This window comes from Ursus americanus, chromosome 10 (genome assembly GCF_024610735.1).
Source record: "Ursus americanus isolate L20-20 chromosome 10, mUrsAme1.1.p, whole genome shotgun sequence".
NCBI classification, from domain to species: domain Eukaryota; kingdom Metazoa; phylum Chordata; class Mammalia; order Carnivora; family Ursidae; genus Ursus; species Ursus americanus.
Genome location: NC_142136.1, coordinates 73375997 through 73394482, shown reverse-complemented (window position 1 = coordinate 73394482; position 18486 = coordinate 73375997). Strand labels below are relative to the sequence as shown.

At 35.8% G+C, this 18486-nt stretch overlaps 1 protein-coding gene across 2 annotated transcripts in view; it reads right to left on the bottom strand.

Annotated features, from left to right (window-relative positions):
- Positions 1-8716: 8716 nt before the first annotated feature.
- The window catches only part of MTMR6 (myotubularin related protein 6), a 33959-nt gene continuing 24189 nt past the window's right edge, over positions 8717-18486 (bottom strand). For both annotated transcript variants that reach the window (XM_045797085.2, XM_045797084.2), the window contains 5 exons: positions 16103-16152; positions 15481-15681; positions 13616-13747; positions 13404-13530; positions 8717-11999 (listed from right to left, as the gene is read on the bottom strand). In XM_045797085.2, coding sequence (XP_045653041.2) covers positions 11739-11999; positions 13404-13530; positions 13616-13747; positions 15481-15681; positions 16103-16152 — 771 coding nt within the window. In that variant the 3' untranslated portion in view covers positions 8717-11738. The remainder of the gene's footprint in view (positions 12000-13403; positions 13531-13615; positions 13748-15480; positions 15682-16102; positions 16153-18486) is intronic.

The window sequence follows — 18486 nt, the reverse complement described above, 5'->3', positions numbered from 1 at the left end:
GGGTGGCTCAGCTGGTTAAGTGTCTGTCTTTGGCTCAGGTGATGATCCCAGGGTCCTGGGATCGAGTTCCGCACCAGGTTCCCTGCTCAGAGTGTTGCCTGCTTCTGCCTCTCTCTGGTGCTCCCCCTGCTTGTGTGCTCTCTCTCTCTCTCAAATAAATTAATTAAATACTTATTTTTAAAAAGCCTATATAGACCAGCAGAGCATGATATCATGGGAATAGAAAGCAAAAACTTTGCTAATGGGTCACTAGGAGTAATAGTGAGTGATGCCACTCCCATTTCAATCCCTTGATTCCTGGAATCGTGAATGCTGGCTATGGAATTAAAAACAAAATATATTGGACACTGATTCAGAGCATATACAGCCTTCTGGAGAACCTTGTCCCAGCCCTGCAAGGCATTGGAACCTGGCTGGCACTGCAACTGAATCTTCAAAGGGCCATTCCATTGTTCTATCAAGCCATGTGTTTCTGGATATTAGGGAACATGACAAGACCAATGAGCATAAACTTTTCTGTTTACACAGATCAAGTAAGAATTTAGTAGGTTTCCTATCTATTTGACTTCTAGAAACACTATTATCAACTAGCCAATGCCATAGGTCTTTATGAGTCAGACTATTCTGATTGCTGTTTTGAGTCCACCGTCCATTACAGTAACCATACCCACATTGCCTTTGGCAGTTGAGTGCAGCCACTTGACCCCTGCCACCTTTAGATCCAATTACTTCCATTAGAACTTCCACAAATTCATCAGTGTAACTGTTAAGATCAACAGGGAGGACTAATTAAGTCCCTTTTGGCACTCACTTGCAGCATAACTGAGAAAATTTTATAAATTTCAACTTAAATGTGACTGGGGAAATAAAGATCTGAGGCCAGCAGAGTTGGTTCCAATTTCCAAAGTACACACCAACAGTGGAGAGTCAGATGGAAAATGAATGAGAGTGCAATGAGGTCTCAGTGGACAGTTAACACCAGCTACAGTTCATGCCCATAGACAGAGAATCCCTATCTAAGTGAAGAAATATTGACAGCATTTCTGAAACTATAGAGTCAAAAAGAAGGGGTTTGGAACATATGTTGTGGTGATCTTAGGAAGATGTTACCTCTAGGGGAAAGAAAGCATTTTGAAAGGTGGAGATATTGGGAAAGAAGACAACTAAAGATAAGCCTTTTACTGAGACAAGATAATATAAATAAATCAGAGGACAGACAACAAAGGCACATTTATTAAAGAAACTGTACTTCACTACAGCAACAAAAGAGGAAGTTCTTGAACTGAGAAACCTGGTATGACGTGCTAATTCTTCCATTCTTCTTCATAGGATCACCTGCTACAACTGTTTCAAGAAAATTCTGCACAAATACTTATGAAAACAAAAAACAAGCATCCATGTGCAGTTATTATAAGAGGAAAACAAAGATGCGAGTTAAAACTTTTCAGTAGATGAAACCCCGAAGAGAAAGTCTACAAGTAAAGGCAAACTGTAGTAATACTAAAACATGCATTAAAATATAATTAAAAGAAGTGCTGATAAGATAAACAACCACTAATCACAAATTCAAAATCTCAGAATGGAAATGGACAAACAAAAAGATGTGAAACAAGAATTAACGAACTTGAAAAAGAAACTGATGCAAAAGAAAATAATTCCAGAAACAAAGATTAAATTTTAAGTTTCCAAAAGGAGAATATGAATAACTAAAAACACAATAAGCAGCATAGATGAAAGAAATAAAAAATGTAAAAAATTAAGCAGAAATGGATAAAATGGTAAAAAGAGAAACTGATACAGAAAACTGAAAAGATCCAACACTTAGGAAATTTGAACCCCTGAAGAAGTAAAATAAAACAATAAAATTAATATTTAAAGGATGATTCAAGAAAACTTTGCTGAAATAGAAGACCTGAATCTCTATGTTGAGCTGGGCCCTAGTGTAACTGGAAAAACCGACCTAGAAGAGGTAACTGCAAGACATAAGTTTATAAAACAACTTGACTTTAAAAAGAAAAAAAAAATGCACTGGACCTCCAGGGAAAGGACCAGGTCACTTATAACGAAAAGAAATCTGGCTGGCATCAGACTTTTCAACAATAAATAAAGTAAGCAACATTTTCAAGAAACTCCAGGAAAGAAAGTGTGAGCAAAGGATTTTATATCCAGCCATGCTACCCTGAAAGAATAAAATCTATAGAAAATATTTGAAACACACAAGAACTACAGAAAGATTGTACCTACAAGCAGCCCTTTTGAAGAATCTTCTCGGGGATAAGCTCCACTGGGGAAACTTTGGCAAAAGACTGGTGTTTTTTATTTTTTTATAATTTTTTTAATTATATTATGTTAGTCACCATACAGTACATCCCTGGTGTTTGATGTAAAAGACTGGTGTTTAGCATCTAAGATATTTAGTGAAAAATTCTAGAGTACAACAAAACTGAGGATAAGGGTGGAAGGATATTTTGGTAATGTCATATGCTCTGACAAAGTGGAAATAAAACAGCTGAACAAGGCTGGAGAAGTGAGAGAGAAGGGGAAGAGTAGAATCAACTCATTGATTGACACGTAAGTAGCAGATGAGAGCCAAGGATTATTACATATAGAGGACAATAAAAAATCAGACACCTAAGTAAGGTAAAAAAATGAACTACATGCATCATATAAAGTATCACTAAAAAGGCAACCATTTGAATACAAGTCCAAATATGTAGTAGCTAAAAGAAATGTTTAAAAATATTTTTTAAATAAAAAAAGTCTACATAGTAAAAAGATACAGTAAATACAGAAAGCTGCAGTAAGTTACACACAATAAAGTAATAAATTGTGGCAATGCTAACACCAAAGATGAGTCCGTGTTAATATAAATAAATGAATAAATTGAAATTTTGATGATAAAATTTACACAGGCTCAAAGAACTTTTCCACAAAATACTAATATAATTAGTTTTAAAGAGGAAAAAGTAATTTTACACTGAAGAAACCTGGAAAATATCACTTTTTAAAAATATCTATCATCTATCTATCTATCATTTATTTATTTTTAGAGAGAGAAAGTGGGGGGCAGAGAGAGGAGAGAATTTTTTAAAAGATTTTATTTATTTATTTATTTATTTATTTAGAGAGTGAGAGCAGGTGGGAGGGGTAGAAGGGGAGGGAGAGAGAGAATCTGAAGCAGACTCCATACCCAGCATGGAGCCCAATGTGGGGCTCAATCTAACAACCCTGAGATTATGACCTGAGCCAAAACCAAGAGTCAGAGGCTCAACCGACTGAGCCACCCAGGCACCCTGGGACATACCACTTTAAACAAGGCATCATAATGAATATCCCCAGTGGCAGAATAAACTGATTTCACCTGATAGTACAAAATAACTCATGAAATTCAAGGAGACACTGAGAAACTGCTCCTGATTGAAGAAGCTAAAGAGACGGGAGAACCAAATTCAATGTGGATTCAACAGCTGGGTTGTCTTTTCAAATAATTTAGGGGACAGCTGGGAAATTTGAACGGGGGTCTGAGGATTATAGAGTGGTTATGTTAATCTTCTGGTTTTAATGGCTGCATTGTGGTTACATGAAAATGTCTTTGTAGGGAAAATACACTAAAGGCCTAAAGGAGAATGGACAGCATGTCGGCATCTTACTATCACAGGGGTTCAGGAAAAATGTTCCTTCTGTACTTGCAACTTTTCTGCATAGTTGAGATTGTCTCAAAATAAATAATAACAATAATAGTAAAGAAAACCCTGAGAAAGAAAAGTGACAAGGCGGGGTAAGCTTTACCCTGTAGCCTTGATAAATACAGCTCTATGGCTTTGGTGCATGAATAGACACCCCAATGCTAAGGAAGGGAATCCGGAAGTACATAAACATGATGTCTCAAATCACTGACAAGATGGATTTACTAATAAATGACTGAAACAACAAGATAACCATTTGGGAAAAGATAAATTTGGATCCATATTTGTTTTTACATACCAGAACAAACCCCAAATCGATCAGAGTCAAATGGGAAAAAAACAACAAACCTGTAAGTACTAAAAGAACATGGGTGAATTATTTTATAGCCTAGAATTAGAAAGTCTAACTATCACTCAAAACAAGGAGTGTAAGATGAATAGCATTCCACCTCCAAAATATAAAACTCTCTTGCATGGCAAAAAGCACCAGAAGCAAATGACAAACAAGGAGAATATATTTGGCACATTATATCATAGAGAGTTAGTCTCCCTAAAATATAAAAAGCTCTTAAGACAAAATAGAACCTGTTCAGAAAAAAAACAGGCAAGCGATGAACACACAACTCACAGAAAAGTGCAAATGGCCTTAAATATATGAAAAAGAAAAAATATATTGATTCCTCATCCATCAATATACAGTATCTTTACCATGCCTTCTTATCACCTGTCTATTATCTATCATCTATTCTATCTATCTATCTATCTATCTATCTATCTATCTATCTATCTATCTATCTATCTATCACCTACCTATCTACACACACACACACACACACACACACACACACACATTTTGAACTATTTGGGTAAAATAGCATGTTTGAAATCTGTTTTAATATATGCCAACAATAAAAACGGTGGACTGTCAATCAAATGTGATTCGCAAACTGCCATTAAAAATTGATTCTAGAGAGAACATGAAGGTTCATTGTACTACTGTTATTTTTGAACTTTTGGACATTTGCATAATAAAGTTTTAAAAATAGGAACGACTTGAATTAACTAGTTTAATAAAATCTATACAATGAAGTATTATGCAGCCTTAAATAAGCAATGAGCAAGCTCTATTTGTAATGATATGAAGTAATCTCCAAGAGTCAAGTAAAAAAAAAAAGCTTGCTTTTTTAGATATAGATAGTATATATCTATTCAAGATATAGAATATATAGTCTATTCAAGATATAGAATAATATATATAGTATGTATCCTTTGTTCAAGAAAAAAGGGAATGGGGCACCTGGATGGCTCAGCTGTTGAGTGTCTGCCTTCAGCTCAGGTCATGATCCCAGGGTCCTGGGATTGAGCCCCCAACAGGCTCCCTGCTTGGTGGGAAGCCTGCTTCTCCCTCTCACACTCCTCTTGCTTGTGTTCCCTCTCTCTCTGTCAAATAAATAAATAAAATCTTAAAAAAAAAAAAAAGAAAAAAGGGAATAAATATATATGTGTATATACATGATGTGAGTATGCACATATATTTACAAAAAGAAACATTGGAAGGGTAATAGAAACCAATAAAAGCAGCTACCTATGGTGGGGAGGATGGAAGAGTCATGGAAAAAAACAAGGAGGAAGTGAAGGTAATGAAAGTAAGACTTCTGGATATACCTTTTAATATAAATTTGAATTTTGAACTGTCTTACCTATTTAAAAATCCACTAAATCAAAATTAGAAAGCCTAAATTTGAAAACAAAATCTCAGTTGTATTTCAAATTTCTACAGGCATACCTTGTTTTACTGCACTTCATATATACTGCTTTTTTTTTTTAATTGAAGGTTTGTGGCAACCTTACATCAAGTCTATTGGCACCATTTATCCAACAGCATTTGCTCACTTCATATCTCTGCGTTGCATTTTGGTATTCTTACAATGTTTCAAACTTTTTCATCACTATTTTATTTGTTATGGTGAGCTGTGATCAGTGATTACAACTCACTGAAGGCTCACATGATGGTGAGCATTTTTTAGCGAAAAAGTATTAAGGTATGTACATTGTTTTTATAGGCATAATTCTATTGCACACTTAATAACTATAGTATAGTGTAAAAATACTTTTATATGTACTGGAAACAAAAAAAATCATTAGACTCACGTAATGTGATAGTCACTCTATTGCAGTGGTCTGGAATCAAACCCCAGTATCTCTGAGGTATGACCGTAATGCATACAGAGAAATTTCAAGTGACTTCTGAATACAGTATTTTGTACATTCTTGGTAGGATATATATAAGGATAAAGAGAACTGCAAAGAAATCTTAAATTTTACTCAGTATTCCTATTATTAGTAGTAGTACTAATTATAATTTTGAAGCTATACTTTGAATGTCTTAGTATAAAGCAAAAAATGTCAATTTACACATGCTATTAGAAACTAAGATTTTTATTTTTTATGTATTTTTTTAGAGGGGGAGGAGAGGCAGAGGGAGAAGGAAAGAGAGTCTCAAGCGGACTCCATGCCCAGCACAGAGCCCAGTGTGAGGCTCGATCTCACAACCCTGTGTTCGTGACCTGAGCTGAAATCAAGAGTCAGACACTTTAATCGACTGAGCCACACAAGCACCCTGAGAAACTAAGATTTTTAGTATAAGGGAAATAGAGATACACATCAAAGAAGAAAACACTGTGGTAATAATAACTTGAATTACTATGATTTAAACTCATTATTTTTAAAAATACATTTTCTAGCTCTGTCCATTGAAAGGGCCTGGGAGCAATGATGCCCCAGTAGCAATGAGCACATCTAATATGTCCAGAGTTTGGTTTAAATATCATTCCCCACTAAGAGGAACAAAGGTTCCTTCAAGAAATGGCTGATTCCAAAACTGGAGTAAAGAAAGCACAAGATGAGCTTGGGACACCTGCTCATGTCAGAAACCAAAGATGTGCTCAAAACTAACTGGTACGTGAAAAGGGTATGGAAGGACCTTGGAGCTCTTCTGGACAGATTTAGAACAGTTTGAGCAAAAAGAGCATTACTGTAATTGATTATAAAAATACACATCCTACAGAAAGAGAGAACACTAGTGTTTGGAGGTGACCATCACAACTCCTTATTCTGAAAACTAGTGATTAAAGGGAAGATTTAAGCTTTTATCACATCTTTCTTCAGAGGAATTTTCTGATTTGATGAATGAAAGCATTTCTTTAAACAATACCATCAGGGGGCGCCTGGGTGGCTCAGTTGTTAAGCGTCTGCCTTCAGCTCAGGGTGTGATCCCGGCGTTGTGGGATTGAGCCCCACATCAGGCTCCTCTGCTATGAGCCTGCTTCTTCCTCTCCCACTCCCCCTGCTTGTGTTCCCTCTCTCGCTGGCTGTCTCTCTCCCTGTCAAATAAATAAATAAAATCTTTAAAAAAAAATAAACAATACCATCAGATAAATGTAAAAGGAAAGACAAATTTAAAAAATCACCATTTCGGAAGACCTAATGAAAATAATTGATTCAGGCAAATATTATCAATGGGCAGGTTGTTAGGGAATGGGATATTCATTTTGATGTCAAAATAACACCTGGCAGAGCATTTGGTAAGTGCAAAGGGAAAAAATACATATATACCTTTATAAGGAGAGGCCAACCAAGTGACCAAACACCATCAAAATAGTGGAACAGCCTATCATACCCTCCTGAGTAATTCAATATGAAATGCAAAGCATCTTTCCTAAAATGCTTCATCTGCATCTCATTTAATGCCTATTTTCTAGGAGGTACAGCAGATAGGGGACAAGTTAAACTACACCCGGCGGAAACAACTGGGCAAATGCACTAAGTGGTAAGATACTCCATAGCTGGTCTGGTTCAAGACATCAGTGCAAAGGAAGGTGAGGGGCTGTTCAAGATGAGGCTAAAGAGCTACAAGCAAATGCCATGCGCGAACCTTAACTGGATAGGAGTGCAAAAATGAGCCAAAGGCCATCTGGAGTCAATGGAAGACTGAATTTTAGATGAAATCAAAGGATTATTAACTTCTGAGGTGTGCTAATGGTTTCATCACTCACGATGAACTAGGTTATAGCACAGTAACAAAGAGCCCAAATTCTCAGTGGCCTAAAACAAAGGTTAATTTCTCACCCCTGTTGTGTAGCAGTTTCATAAATATGATGCCCTCAAGCTATTGCTCTTCACACAAGAGGAATTGCATTTCCTTTAAGAGCAAGAGAGATGCTTACGGATTGGGGTGGGTGGTTTAGAGTGTGATTCTCCCACTATTCTGCCACAGAATCTCCAAAATACTGTTAGATGCAAACGCTTCTGAAAGTTGCTTTCGGTTACACGTTCCACTATTTCGCAGAAGTTGCTGTGCAAAGGGATATTTTACTTGCTTAGAAATAACTAGAGTAGCACTATAGTGTTTATAAAAATGGCAGAAATTGGTGTTTTTTTCTTAGAAGACAAGTACAACAGCATATATTCTGTTCTTCAGATATTCAATGATTTTAGATTACAGTTGATCTTTTTCTACAGATTTCTAAAGCTTATAGTTATGTATTTTTAAAAATAGGTTCTGCATTTTAACTAACCAAAACATGTTAATGCCAATTGGACTACTGCATGGAAAAGCCAACAAAACAACAAAAATTTGGCCAATGAAAATGGATCAACATCACTGATAACAGTCTGCAATTACTCTCAATAGTTCTGTAAATGAACAGAATTTCATACAACTTAGAATGCCAACTGAAAAATTTTCAGTACTCTCAAGCTGACCTTAAAAAGACGTCAGAAAAGGCTATTGGAATGGTCAAAATGCAGAACACTGGCAACACGGGCAACACTGAACACTGGTGAGGCTGTGGAGCAACAGGAACTCTCATTCACTGCTGGGGGAAACGGTGCAGCCACCTTGGAAGACAGTTTGGCAGTTTCTTACAAAATTAAACATACTCTTACGACAAACAACCCAGTAATTACATTCCTTGGTATCTACCCAAAGGAGATGAAAACTTCTGTCCACACAAAAACCTGCACACGGATGTTTAAACACAACTTTATTCACAATTGCCGTAATTTGGAAGCAAGTCGGGTGTCCTACAATAGGTGAATGAATAAACTGTGATACATCTAGACAATGGAATATTACTCAGTACTAAAAAAGAAATGAGTGAGCTATCAAGATATGAAAAAACATAGAACCTGAAATGCATTTATTATGTGAAAGATGTCAATCTGAAAGGCCACACACTATATGATCCCTCCTATGTGACACTCTAGAAATGGTAAAACTATGGAGACAATAGAAAGATCAGTGGTTGCCAGGGGTTGAGGGATAGGGAGGGATTAATAGGCAGAGCATAGTGGATTTTTTGGGCCATGAAAAATACCCTGTGTGATACTATAAAGGCCATTATATATTCGTCCAAAACCCACAGAATATACACCACCAAGAATGAACCCTAAGGTAAACTATGGACTTCTTGGGGTGATTATGACGTGTTAAGCAGGTTCATTAATTGTTACAAAGGTCCTACTCTGGTGGGGTATATAAAAAATTTCTGGACCTTCCTCTCAATTTTGCTGTGAACCTAAAACTTCTCTTAAAAAATAGTCTTGAAAAAGGGGGGAGGGTTCCTGATATTACCCCCTGCCCTGCTACTCCACCAAATAAAGAGAACTTAAAAAAAAAAAAAAAAGCACTTCCCTCCATCTTTATTTAGTCAAGACTCTCTGAGCTGCTTCTAGCCGAGCTAACCTTTCAAAACACTCCCATATAAACTCTTTCCTGCAAGTCATCTTCATCATCATGTTTATCTCCAGATCTGCCTTTGGTGAGACATTTTACCCTGAATGTATATACTGGACATTGCCTTCCACCGAAATTAAGTGATATTATCACCTATGCTGAACCTTTTAGCCCACTATACCTATTTTAAATATTTTGGAAATTATTTTTACATATCAGTTATTATTTATCAACATCAACCTTTTAGAAAATGACTTGCTCAAACCTTATAGTGTTATGATTAGTATAATGTGCAGGTCCATTTGCCTAAGTGAGGAAAGAAAAAAACCAATCACAACTTGATCCCGTTTGTTTTTTTTTTTTCAAAAGAAAAACGTCCAAAGTAAAATACGAACATTTAATTACCTTTAAATAATATGTAATAATTTACATGCTATACATTCCCAAACACATTGAAAGTAAATTTTATAAGACATATACACAATCTGCTTTTTGCCAACATATACCCTGTAGGTCACTTAAGATGGTAACTGATTTCTCAGTCCATGTGTGAGCACATAAACACACATATATATGCCTGAAGTTGAAGATAATGAACCAAAAAAAAGTTGAATATAAGAAGTCTGCCATGGAAGATTCTAAAACCATAATCAGTAACTGGAACCAAGTAACAAGGCACAAAAGTTACCCTTTGTGGTCACAAAGATTAAGTTTCCTGCCCCAGAGCTTCAGTATGGAAATAGACTTGGCTAAATCACAAACTGTATTTTATAGTACATTTCTGTTACTGTTTAAAAAGGAGTATTTTTCTTATTACATAATGCATTACACAAAAGCATTGGAAAAATAAACAGGATTAGATAAGTTCTCATACAATAAAGCTTTTTTTCCCATTTGAAAAAGATATTTATGCTCAAAACTAATATAATAGATATACGTACAGTAAAGAGAAGCATTAGGGATCCTACCCAGGTTTCCTACTACCCCTGAATCATACCTCTTGCCAGTCATGTTACTTAAACCTTCAATTTTAAAGCCAGCTGGGTGATACTGTCAATTGCATGTGAATTGGTTTTTGTTTTTGTGTTTTTTGTCATTTACAGATATGTTACTGGCACACAGAACAGTTAATAAAACATGGCAAAATGAAACTTTTCTTAGCATTAAGTTGTTTTTGCTAAACATTAACTTTGTACTAGGCTATCTTTAATTTTCCTTTTTTATTCCTATGTAAACAGAGAGAAAAAAAAGGTTCCACAGAGAAATGGCTGCTTTAAAATTCATGCAACCAAGCAAAGTCTAAACTATCTGTACTTCCCTTTTTTTAACCCCAAAATTTGGGGGAAACTGAAAGTTTGTTCTGGGAAGAGCAACTCATTGAGAGATAATGGTTTCTAGGAACAGTTTTAGAGCCTAGCTTTTTAAAGTTACACAGTTATCCAAGGAATAAAGCCAACCACAAAGTAAGAATCAAAGAATGCAGTAATCCATACATAAAAGAAAGTCAGATATGTTTACACATATTCAAAAAATCAATAATCTTAGTCGTAAATAAACTGGTCATCAAATGTAGCACTGCAGAAACTGTAATCGGAACGAAACCTTCAGTTTCATTAATTTTGAATATGGACGTGGGAGCAGCTGACCATGAACTGAACACTGCACTTCCACATCTGTTTATACAGGAGTGTTGTAGCATGCAGCCCCTGCAGAAACGACGGTGCAATTCTTTACAAATAAAACAAGGCTGACCAAAAGAAAAAAACCCAAAGAATCAAAAACCTGCTCTTGCCTATAAAACTTAAGAGTGAAGAATAAATTCAGATTTTAAGGCTTTCTTAGAATATTTTTCATGGCACTTCAACATTAAACATCACTAATAGGCAAAATATGGAAATATTCATAGTTACAGAATTATATAATCAAAAGTACATGCCATGTCAATTATTAAGTAAGAGAGAACTTTGTCGAGGTTTGTTTCCTGGCAATTAAATTACAGTTAAGGAAGGTTATTCATGTTTGGCTGTAATTAACATATAAATCATACAGAAATGTCAATTCACTAGCATACATTACAAATGGTGTTTTGAATAAATCTGCCACCACCACTCGTTTCATAAAGAACTGAAAGTCATTCCCTGCTGGAAATGCAATTAAACGGACTTATTTCTCTCACAAGAGCAGTTATTATCCTTTCTCCAACTTTTAAACTGTAAGATCATTATTCGACAAATTCCTTTTGGTTATGCGCACAGATCATTCTCACAATAATCCATTTCTCGCACTACAGTCAGTCCAGAAAATACTCTACAGACCTAACAGGTCATTCTGGCCACACCATACTCCAAGCTGACCACACCAGGTTCCGACTTGGAGAACTCTTCTGCGTATTCACTGTAGCGATTATCTGCTGGGTTGCTGCCCTCTATAGTTCGAAGAGCATGGTTCACAGGCAACAGAGTTTGCTCCTTAAAACACAAGGAAGTTTTGAGGGTAGGTGATTCCGGATGAACTGAATGTAACAATTCCTTGGTGAGAATTCCATCTGTTTGCTTATTTTTACGTTGCTTAATTTTCTAAAATCCAAATTTGAAAAAAATTACTAATTACACACACTACATGTTCAATATAGGTTAGATGAAAGAAGAAACCATGCTTTTGTAAATGTTGTGATATATATATATATATGACTAACTAAGAATTGATGTCTGGTGTATAAAGAACTCTTACAGATCAATAAGGAAAAGGCAAATATGCCAACAGAAAAATGAATGGAGGTTTGAATAAGCCATTCAGAGAACAGGAAAAACTAAATGGCCAGCAAATATATGAAAAGTCATTTAACTTCCTTTGTTATCATGTAAATCCAAAACTGAAAACAAGTTAAATGTTCTGTAGTAGCTGAATGGACTGTGATAGATGCATATAAGAGAATGTTATACAGTAGTTATTTAATAAAACACATGAATCGAAGCTACATGTATCAACATGGATAAATTTCAAAACAACGTTGAGTAAATGAAGCATGACAATGTAACAACCTTTACATAGTTTTATAAACACGCAGTTCCTTACACTGGGTGAAGGGTATATGTGCATTCATGTTTCTGTTGCTCTTTTATACCTTGTAAAAATATATTCTTTTGTATTTCTTCAATATAAAATAAAAATATTTCAAATCACACAAAGCAATATTATAAATTGTGGATAAAAAACATATATAATATAGTAGAAATATAGAAATATGCACAAGAACAATTAACACCAAATTCAGTACAAAGTAGGTGGGGAGGGGTAAGGAGGAGTATATTTCTTCAAATATATCTATCATGTTTCATTTCTTAAAACAAAAACATGAAAGATCTGAAATGAATATGATAAATGTTAAAATCTCACAAAGCTAGTGGTAGATTCCCTGATATTATGTTCATATCTCTACTTTTCTACATACAGTTGGCCCCTGAACAACACAGGGGTTGGGGGAACCAACACCCCGTGCAATCAAAAATCCACATATAACTTCTGACTCCCCAAAAAATGAAACTACTAATAGTCTATTGTTGACTAGAAACCTTACCAATAGCATAAAGTCATTGACACACATTTGTAAGTTGTATGTATTAATACTGTATTCTCCCAATAAAGTAAGCTAGAGGAAAAAAAACGTTACTAAGAAAATCACAAGAGAAAATACATTTACAGTACTGTACTGTATTTATCGAAAAAAATCCACTTATAAGTGGACCTGTGCAGTTCAAAGCTATATGGTTCAAGGGTCAATTGTACTTCAAATACTTCAATGTTGCAATTCAGGGAAAGCAATTCAAACTAACCCACTGAAAGTAGAGGAGATGTGATTCTGAAGCAGTCGCGTACTCAGGAGGTTTCTAGATATACTAATTTACACTGAGAACAGAAGTAAGGAAATACACTAATTTAATATTCCAAATATATTGCATTAGACACTTCAGGATACTTACAGATTCTAAGTCCTTAATATCTTTCTCTAACTGTTTATTTTGCTCATTCATATTCATAATTATATTAAACACGGACTGTCTAGGATGCAATGTTCGATCAAATTGGTGGTACATGTTTCTCCAAAACCTTTATGACAAAAACAAAAAATAACAACTCAATAAATTGTGTTTGAGAAAAATCAAGTATAAATACCTCAATGATGCCAACTTACTTAAAATTGAAAGATACTGTATTTGGCTCCAAAACTGCAAATTTCGGAGATTTGGAACTGTAGAGAGGATTTAAATACTTCTTTTGGTCATCCAGGAGAAATGGCCACAGGGAGTAAGTCTTTTCCTTTAACCTTAGTGTAATGAGAAAAACAAAGATCTATCCCACAGATGCTAATACTCATTTTTATCAATCAGGCAATTGTCTCTCAAGTAGATTTAAGTTTTTAATTTTTCCTTCTCTTTGCAACCTAACCTTACCTTGTCTCTGAATTCTGTATTCTCCCTTTTCTCCTTTCACTTATAATCATGAAATAAATAAAACCATGTCTCTCTGAACATAACACAGGTCTATCATTTTCTCTCACAACCATACACGTTAAGAGATTCGACTCACACAATTTCATAAACATGGTCTCTGTCATACCTATTTCAAATCACCATACACATGTATATAGAGTAAGACACTTGTATCACTCTTTGGCCTCATTCTCTTAGCCCTATATCTGGGCTGTAGTAACATGTATTACAGAGCAGGGACAAGTTTAAGTGTGAGTGAGTAGCAAAAAAGGGAATTAGGAAAAATCAGGACATTATTCAACAGTAAAAAGATGCCAATCATATTGCAACTCTAAGAGTAAGTTAGGTAAAGTAAATGGATAAAGGGTAGAATGATTTAGATAGTATATTTACCAAATAAATATAAAATAGATGGGGGTACAGGGGGAAAATGGAGAGTCTGCTCATTTTTCTAAACCCCTAAGATGACCAATAAGTAAGTTCTTAGAGAAAGACGACTAGGAAATAAGTGCTTTTATTATCATCTTCCTTTGTAGAGGACGTTTGGCACTAACTGAGAACAGTGTTTCCTAAAAGAGCTCTGTACTCTCGGAGTCGCCTGCTCCAAATTATGATACACTACTGTGAGTTACTATAGCACAGAGCGAAGTCTGAATGCTCTTTGATTTGCACCTCTGTCATACTCTTGTTTCACTTGTAGTTCCCTTTACACGTCTTTAGAATCTTCCAAGTGCTCCCAGTTCTGCCTTCAACTCTGTTGAAAGTGAGAGCATGTGGCTATCTTCAAACTACTACCAGATTTAGCTTCTCTAATACGTCACTTGAACATTCAAGGATCTATAACTGCTCTTTATTGACTTGTAAGAAATCTAAACTCAGAAACCCAACCTAAAAAAAATTTATATGTAAGCACTTCTCACAGCCTTATCCCACATTTCCTTTGTATCAAAATTTAGCCAGAAACCCCTACTCCCCAAAGACTGATTAGGAAAGAAGAGGCATGAGACCCAACTCAGGGACAGACACTACAGCCAACATAGATCTATTTTCCCCAAAAAATTATCTGCTTAGAAATGTGAGGAAAACTATAAGGCTTCGTCTTACCTTAAAACCAACAGTTTTTAAATCCTTTACCAAACTTTAAAGCTTAATGACCACTACTTTCTAAGAAATAAAATAATGTTAAGATTTTTCTGTTCTAAATATACATTCAGACTAGAGAGGAGTAGGATGGCGGTTTCCAGGGTGTTGGTAAGGTTTCTTGTTCTGGGTGCTGGTTACATAGATGGATGAGTTTCAGATTTATTGAGCTTCACACTTATGCCATATGTACTTTTCTGTATGTATGCTACATTTCAAAACAAATTTTTAAAATGTTTTTACTATTAACCTGAGGATGTGAGGGATAGAGGGTACTTAGCTTCAGAAATACCAGTCAATAAAATCTTTACAATAAAATTCAGTTCTATTACATACTGTCAAGATATTTTATTATATTCCACTATGATTTATGTTAGACCTCAACCAAGTAGGGAAAAAAGAGCCCATTTTATGCAAACTGTCTTACTTGAGCTCTTCTCTTTCCTTCTGACAATTTCCAAGGAAGTTTCCAAATTGGCATGAATGAATATGTTCATGGATCTGAAGAAGAAATGCTTCATTGAATTCAAAGTCTTGTGGGAACTGTTCGGTCAAATGCCACACACACTCCAAGAACTGAGTAAACACCGGTGAGACTTCCTTTGGGTCACCATCCAAATGGCCACACCTAGCCCCCCAGAAAGTACAAGCTTTTAAAAATGCCTCTGAAAGAAGTCAATTATTCCGGTATTATCAAATTTAAACACATACACATGAACCTAAAACACTACTCTATTGTCATAAAAAAAGCATAATGTTTTTATTAAAAACAATTTAAATCTGTAAGTTTTTCAACAACTGTAAAGGATTACCTTCTAAGTACCACAGTCCAGACAAAAAGGAAGGTAATAAACTGCCACAAAAATTAACAAAGGTATGAGAATTGAAAGAAATGACAGAAAAAATTAAGTCAGTTTTCATACAAAAAAACCGATAGCACTCTCACCTACCACTGGATATGCAAGTTCATGAAGAAGAGAAACAGTCTGGCACTCTAAAATGGTTTTACTAATCTTACAAAATATATAAATGTAAAAACTATGACTCACCTCTCTGAAAACTTATGTCCAAAAGAGATCCAATCCTTTTCTATTAAAACCTTAATGAGAAAAAGCAAACCCATTTTACAACTACTTTCAATTCCTTTTGTTTAACATGGATTAAATCCTATTATCTTAACAGCATTTACCCTTTTAACTTATGGTTGCAAATAAAACAAAACAAACTTTTGTTCAATTATAGGCAAAAGACAGCAAGAACCTGGAGTAGAGGTTGGTTTAACAAAGACTAAAAATGACACAGAAAAGAAATATAGTAATCCTGTGACATAAGTCATTTCGGTTGTATTTATTGTATTTTAAGTGAAAATTACATGTTATAAAGCGTTAGCACATTTACATTTCTGTATGTCTAATGATGGTATCTGCATAGAAAAAAGGCTACGAAAATGTAAATCAAGTTGTTAACAGTGTTAACTGTGGGTGGTAGACTGGGGTGTATGCTTTAAACCTTTTGGCTTACTTGTGGTACATTACTTATACAGTACTTACCAGAAAAAAAATGATAAAGACACCAATAAAAAGTGTATATTCAAATTCAGACGGTAATATCCAACCTCTTGAATGGACTCTCTTTATGTATTTTGTCTGTCACAACTCTACTGAAGTAATAGGCTTCTAATTTTTGTCAGTCTAACTTACACAACATACCTTCCTAGTATTTAATATATCTCATAATTTCATTACATAATCACCAAGTACATTCTTTACAGTGCCAAAACTGCCACCTGTAGGGGGAGATAAGATGGCGGTGGGGTAGGAGGGTCCCAGGCTGGTCTTGTCAGTTGAACACAAATAGATAATGATCAAATCATCCTAAATACCCCAGAAATCGCCTGAAGACTGACAAAACAAACTCCATAACTAAGGGGAGAGAAGAAGCATCATTGAAGAAGCACCAAGAGGCAACATGATCCTTATTCTCAGCTAAACACACTCTAGAACAGGGAGGTTAAATTCCTACCGGACAAAATGACGGGATGGAGAAACTCACCCCAAAAGAAAGAAGGGAGGTAGAGGGAGGTAGTACTCACTGCCAGGGATTTTTTTTAAAAAGCCACCTTTAGCTTCTTTGTTGTAAATTTTGCAGAAGGCCATATAACGTGACAGGGAAAGATACAGTTTCTGGAGCCATGTTGCATGGGCTCAAATCCTAGCTTTGCTGCTTCCACAACTGTGTGACCTCAGGCAGGTGGTCTTCAGGCTGAGCCCCAGATTTTACTGCAGGCCGTCTGCCGGTCCTCTACACACCCACATCGAAAACTTAACTCAGTATCTTTCTCACTGCACTGAGACTTCTGCTTCTCTCAGTAGAGAGCAAGAGAACAGCACCATCCATCCTAGCACCTGAGTCCAGAGACTGGAAATCATCCTGGAAAAGGCCTCCTCTCTTCTCCACATCCAACCCAGCAACAATTCTTACTGATTCTACTTTCTCAGCATCCCTGGAGGTTGAACCTATTACCTCCTCTTGCATTCATGTGATACTGCCTTACTCCTGGCCCTCTTTTCTCTCCTGAGTTATCCTACCAGTTTCTACACTGGTCTCCCCGCTCCATTTCCACTACCCTCCACCTTGAAGACATCAAGCCATCTTTTTACAAAGCAGACCCAAGCAAGTTACTGTTTCCTCTATTTAAAGCCCTTTAATGGCTCTCACTATCCAAAGGGGGTAAAGGCCAAATTCCAGTCTCCTCTTCCTGAGCCCTTCATCCTACTATATCCTTCTGCACCCAAGCATCCCACTCTAACACCCTGAACTCCAGCCATCACATATCATCTGCATTCAGCCTACGGAGCTATGCTTTGGTTCTCATTGTTCCTTTTGCCTGGGAAGCTCTCACACTGTCCCTGGGCATTTATTACATGATTTCATTTGAATGTCTAGCAAACAATTAAAGCCAAACATGGCAAAGAACATATTCCTCATCTTATACTCTTAAGGTAAGCTGCACATAATTTTATTAGCAGCACTTCCATTCAGCCTAAGATTCAGTATGTCAGTGCCACCAAATAATGGTGCTGAAAGGGAGCTGGTGATGTTAAATCTTCCCCTGCTTCAAGATGGCACTGCATTTCATTATTCTAAACTAATGAAAACTTTCTACGATCTCTTTACTTACTTTACTTGTCATGAATTAAGATGTAAATTTTGAAAACATAAGTTAATCTGATCACGTGTTAAAAGACAAACAAAAAACAGGAGCCAGGGCTTTAGCTTCACAAAGCAGAAAATCTGTTCAACTAGAAATTTAATCTTCGGATATAAAACATGCTAACTAATGTGTAATTACAATTAGCGAATGAAGGCATTTTAAATAGAAAGTTTCCTCTAGAACATAATTTTTAAGTACTCTCATTTGTGCCTTGTTTTA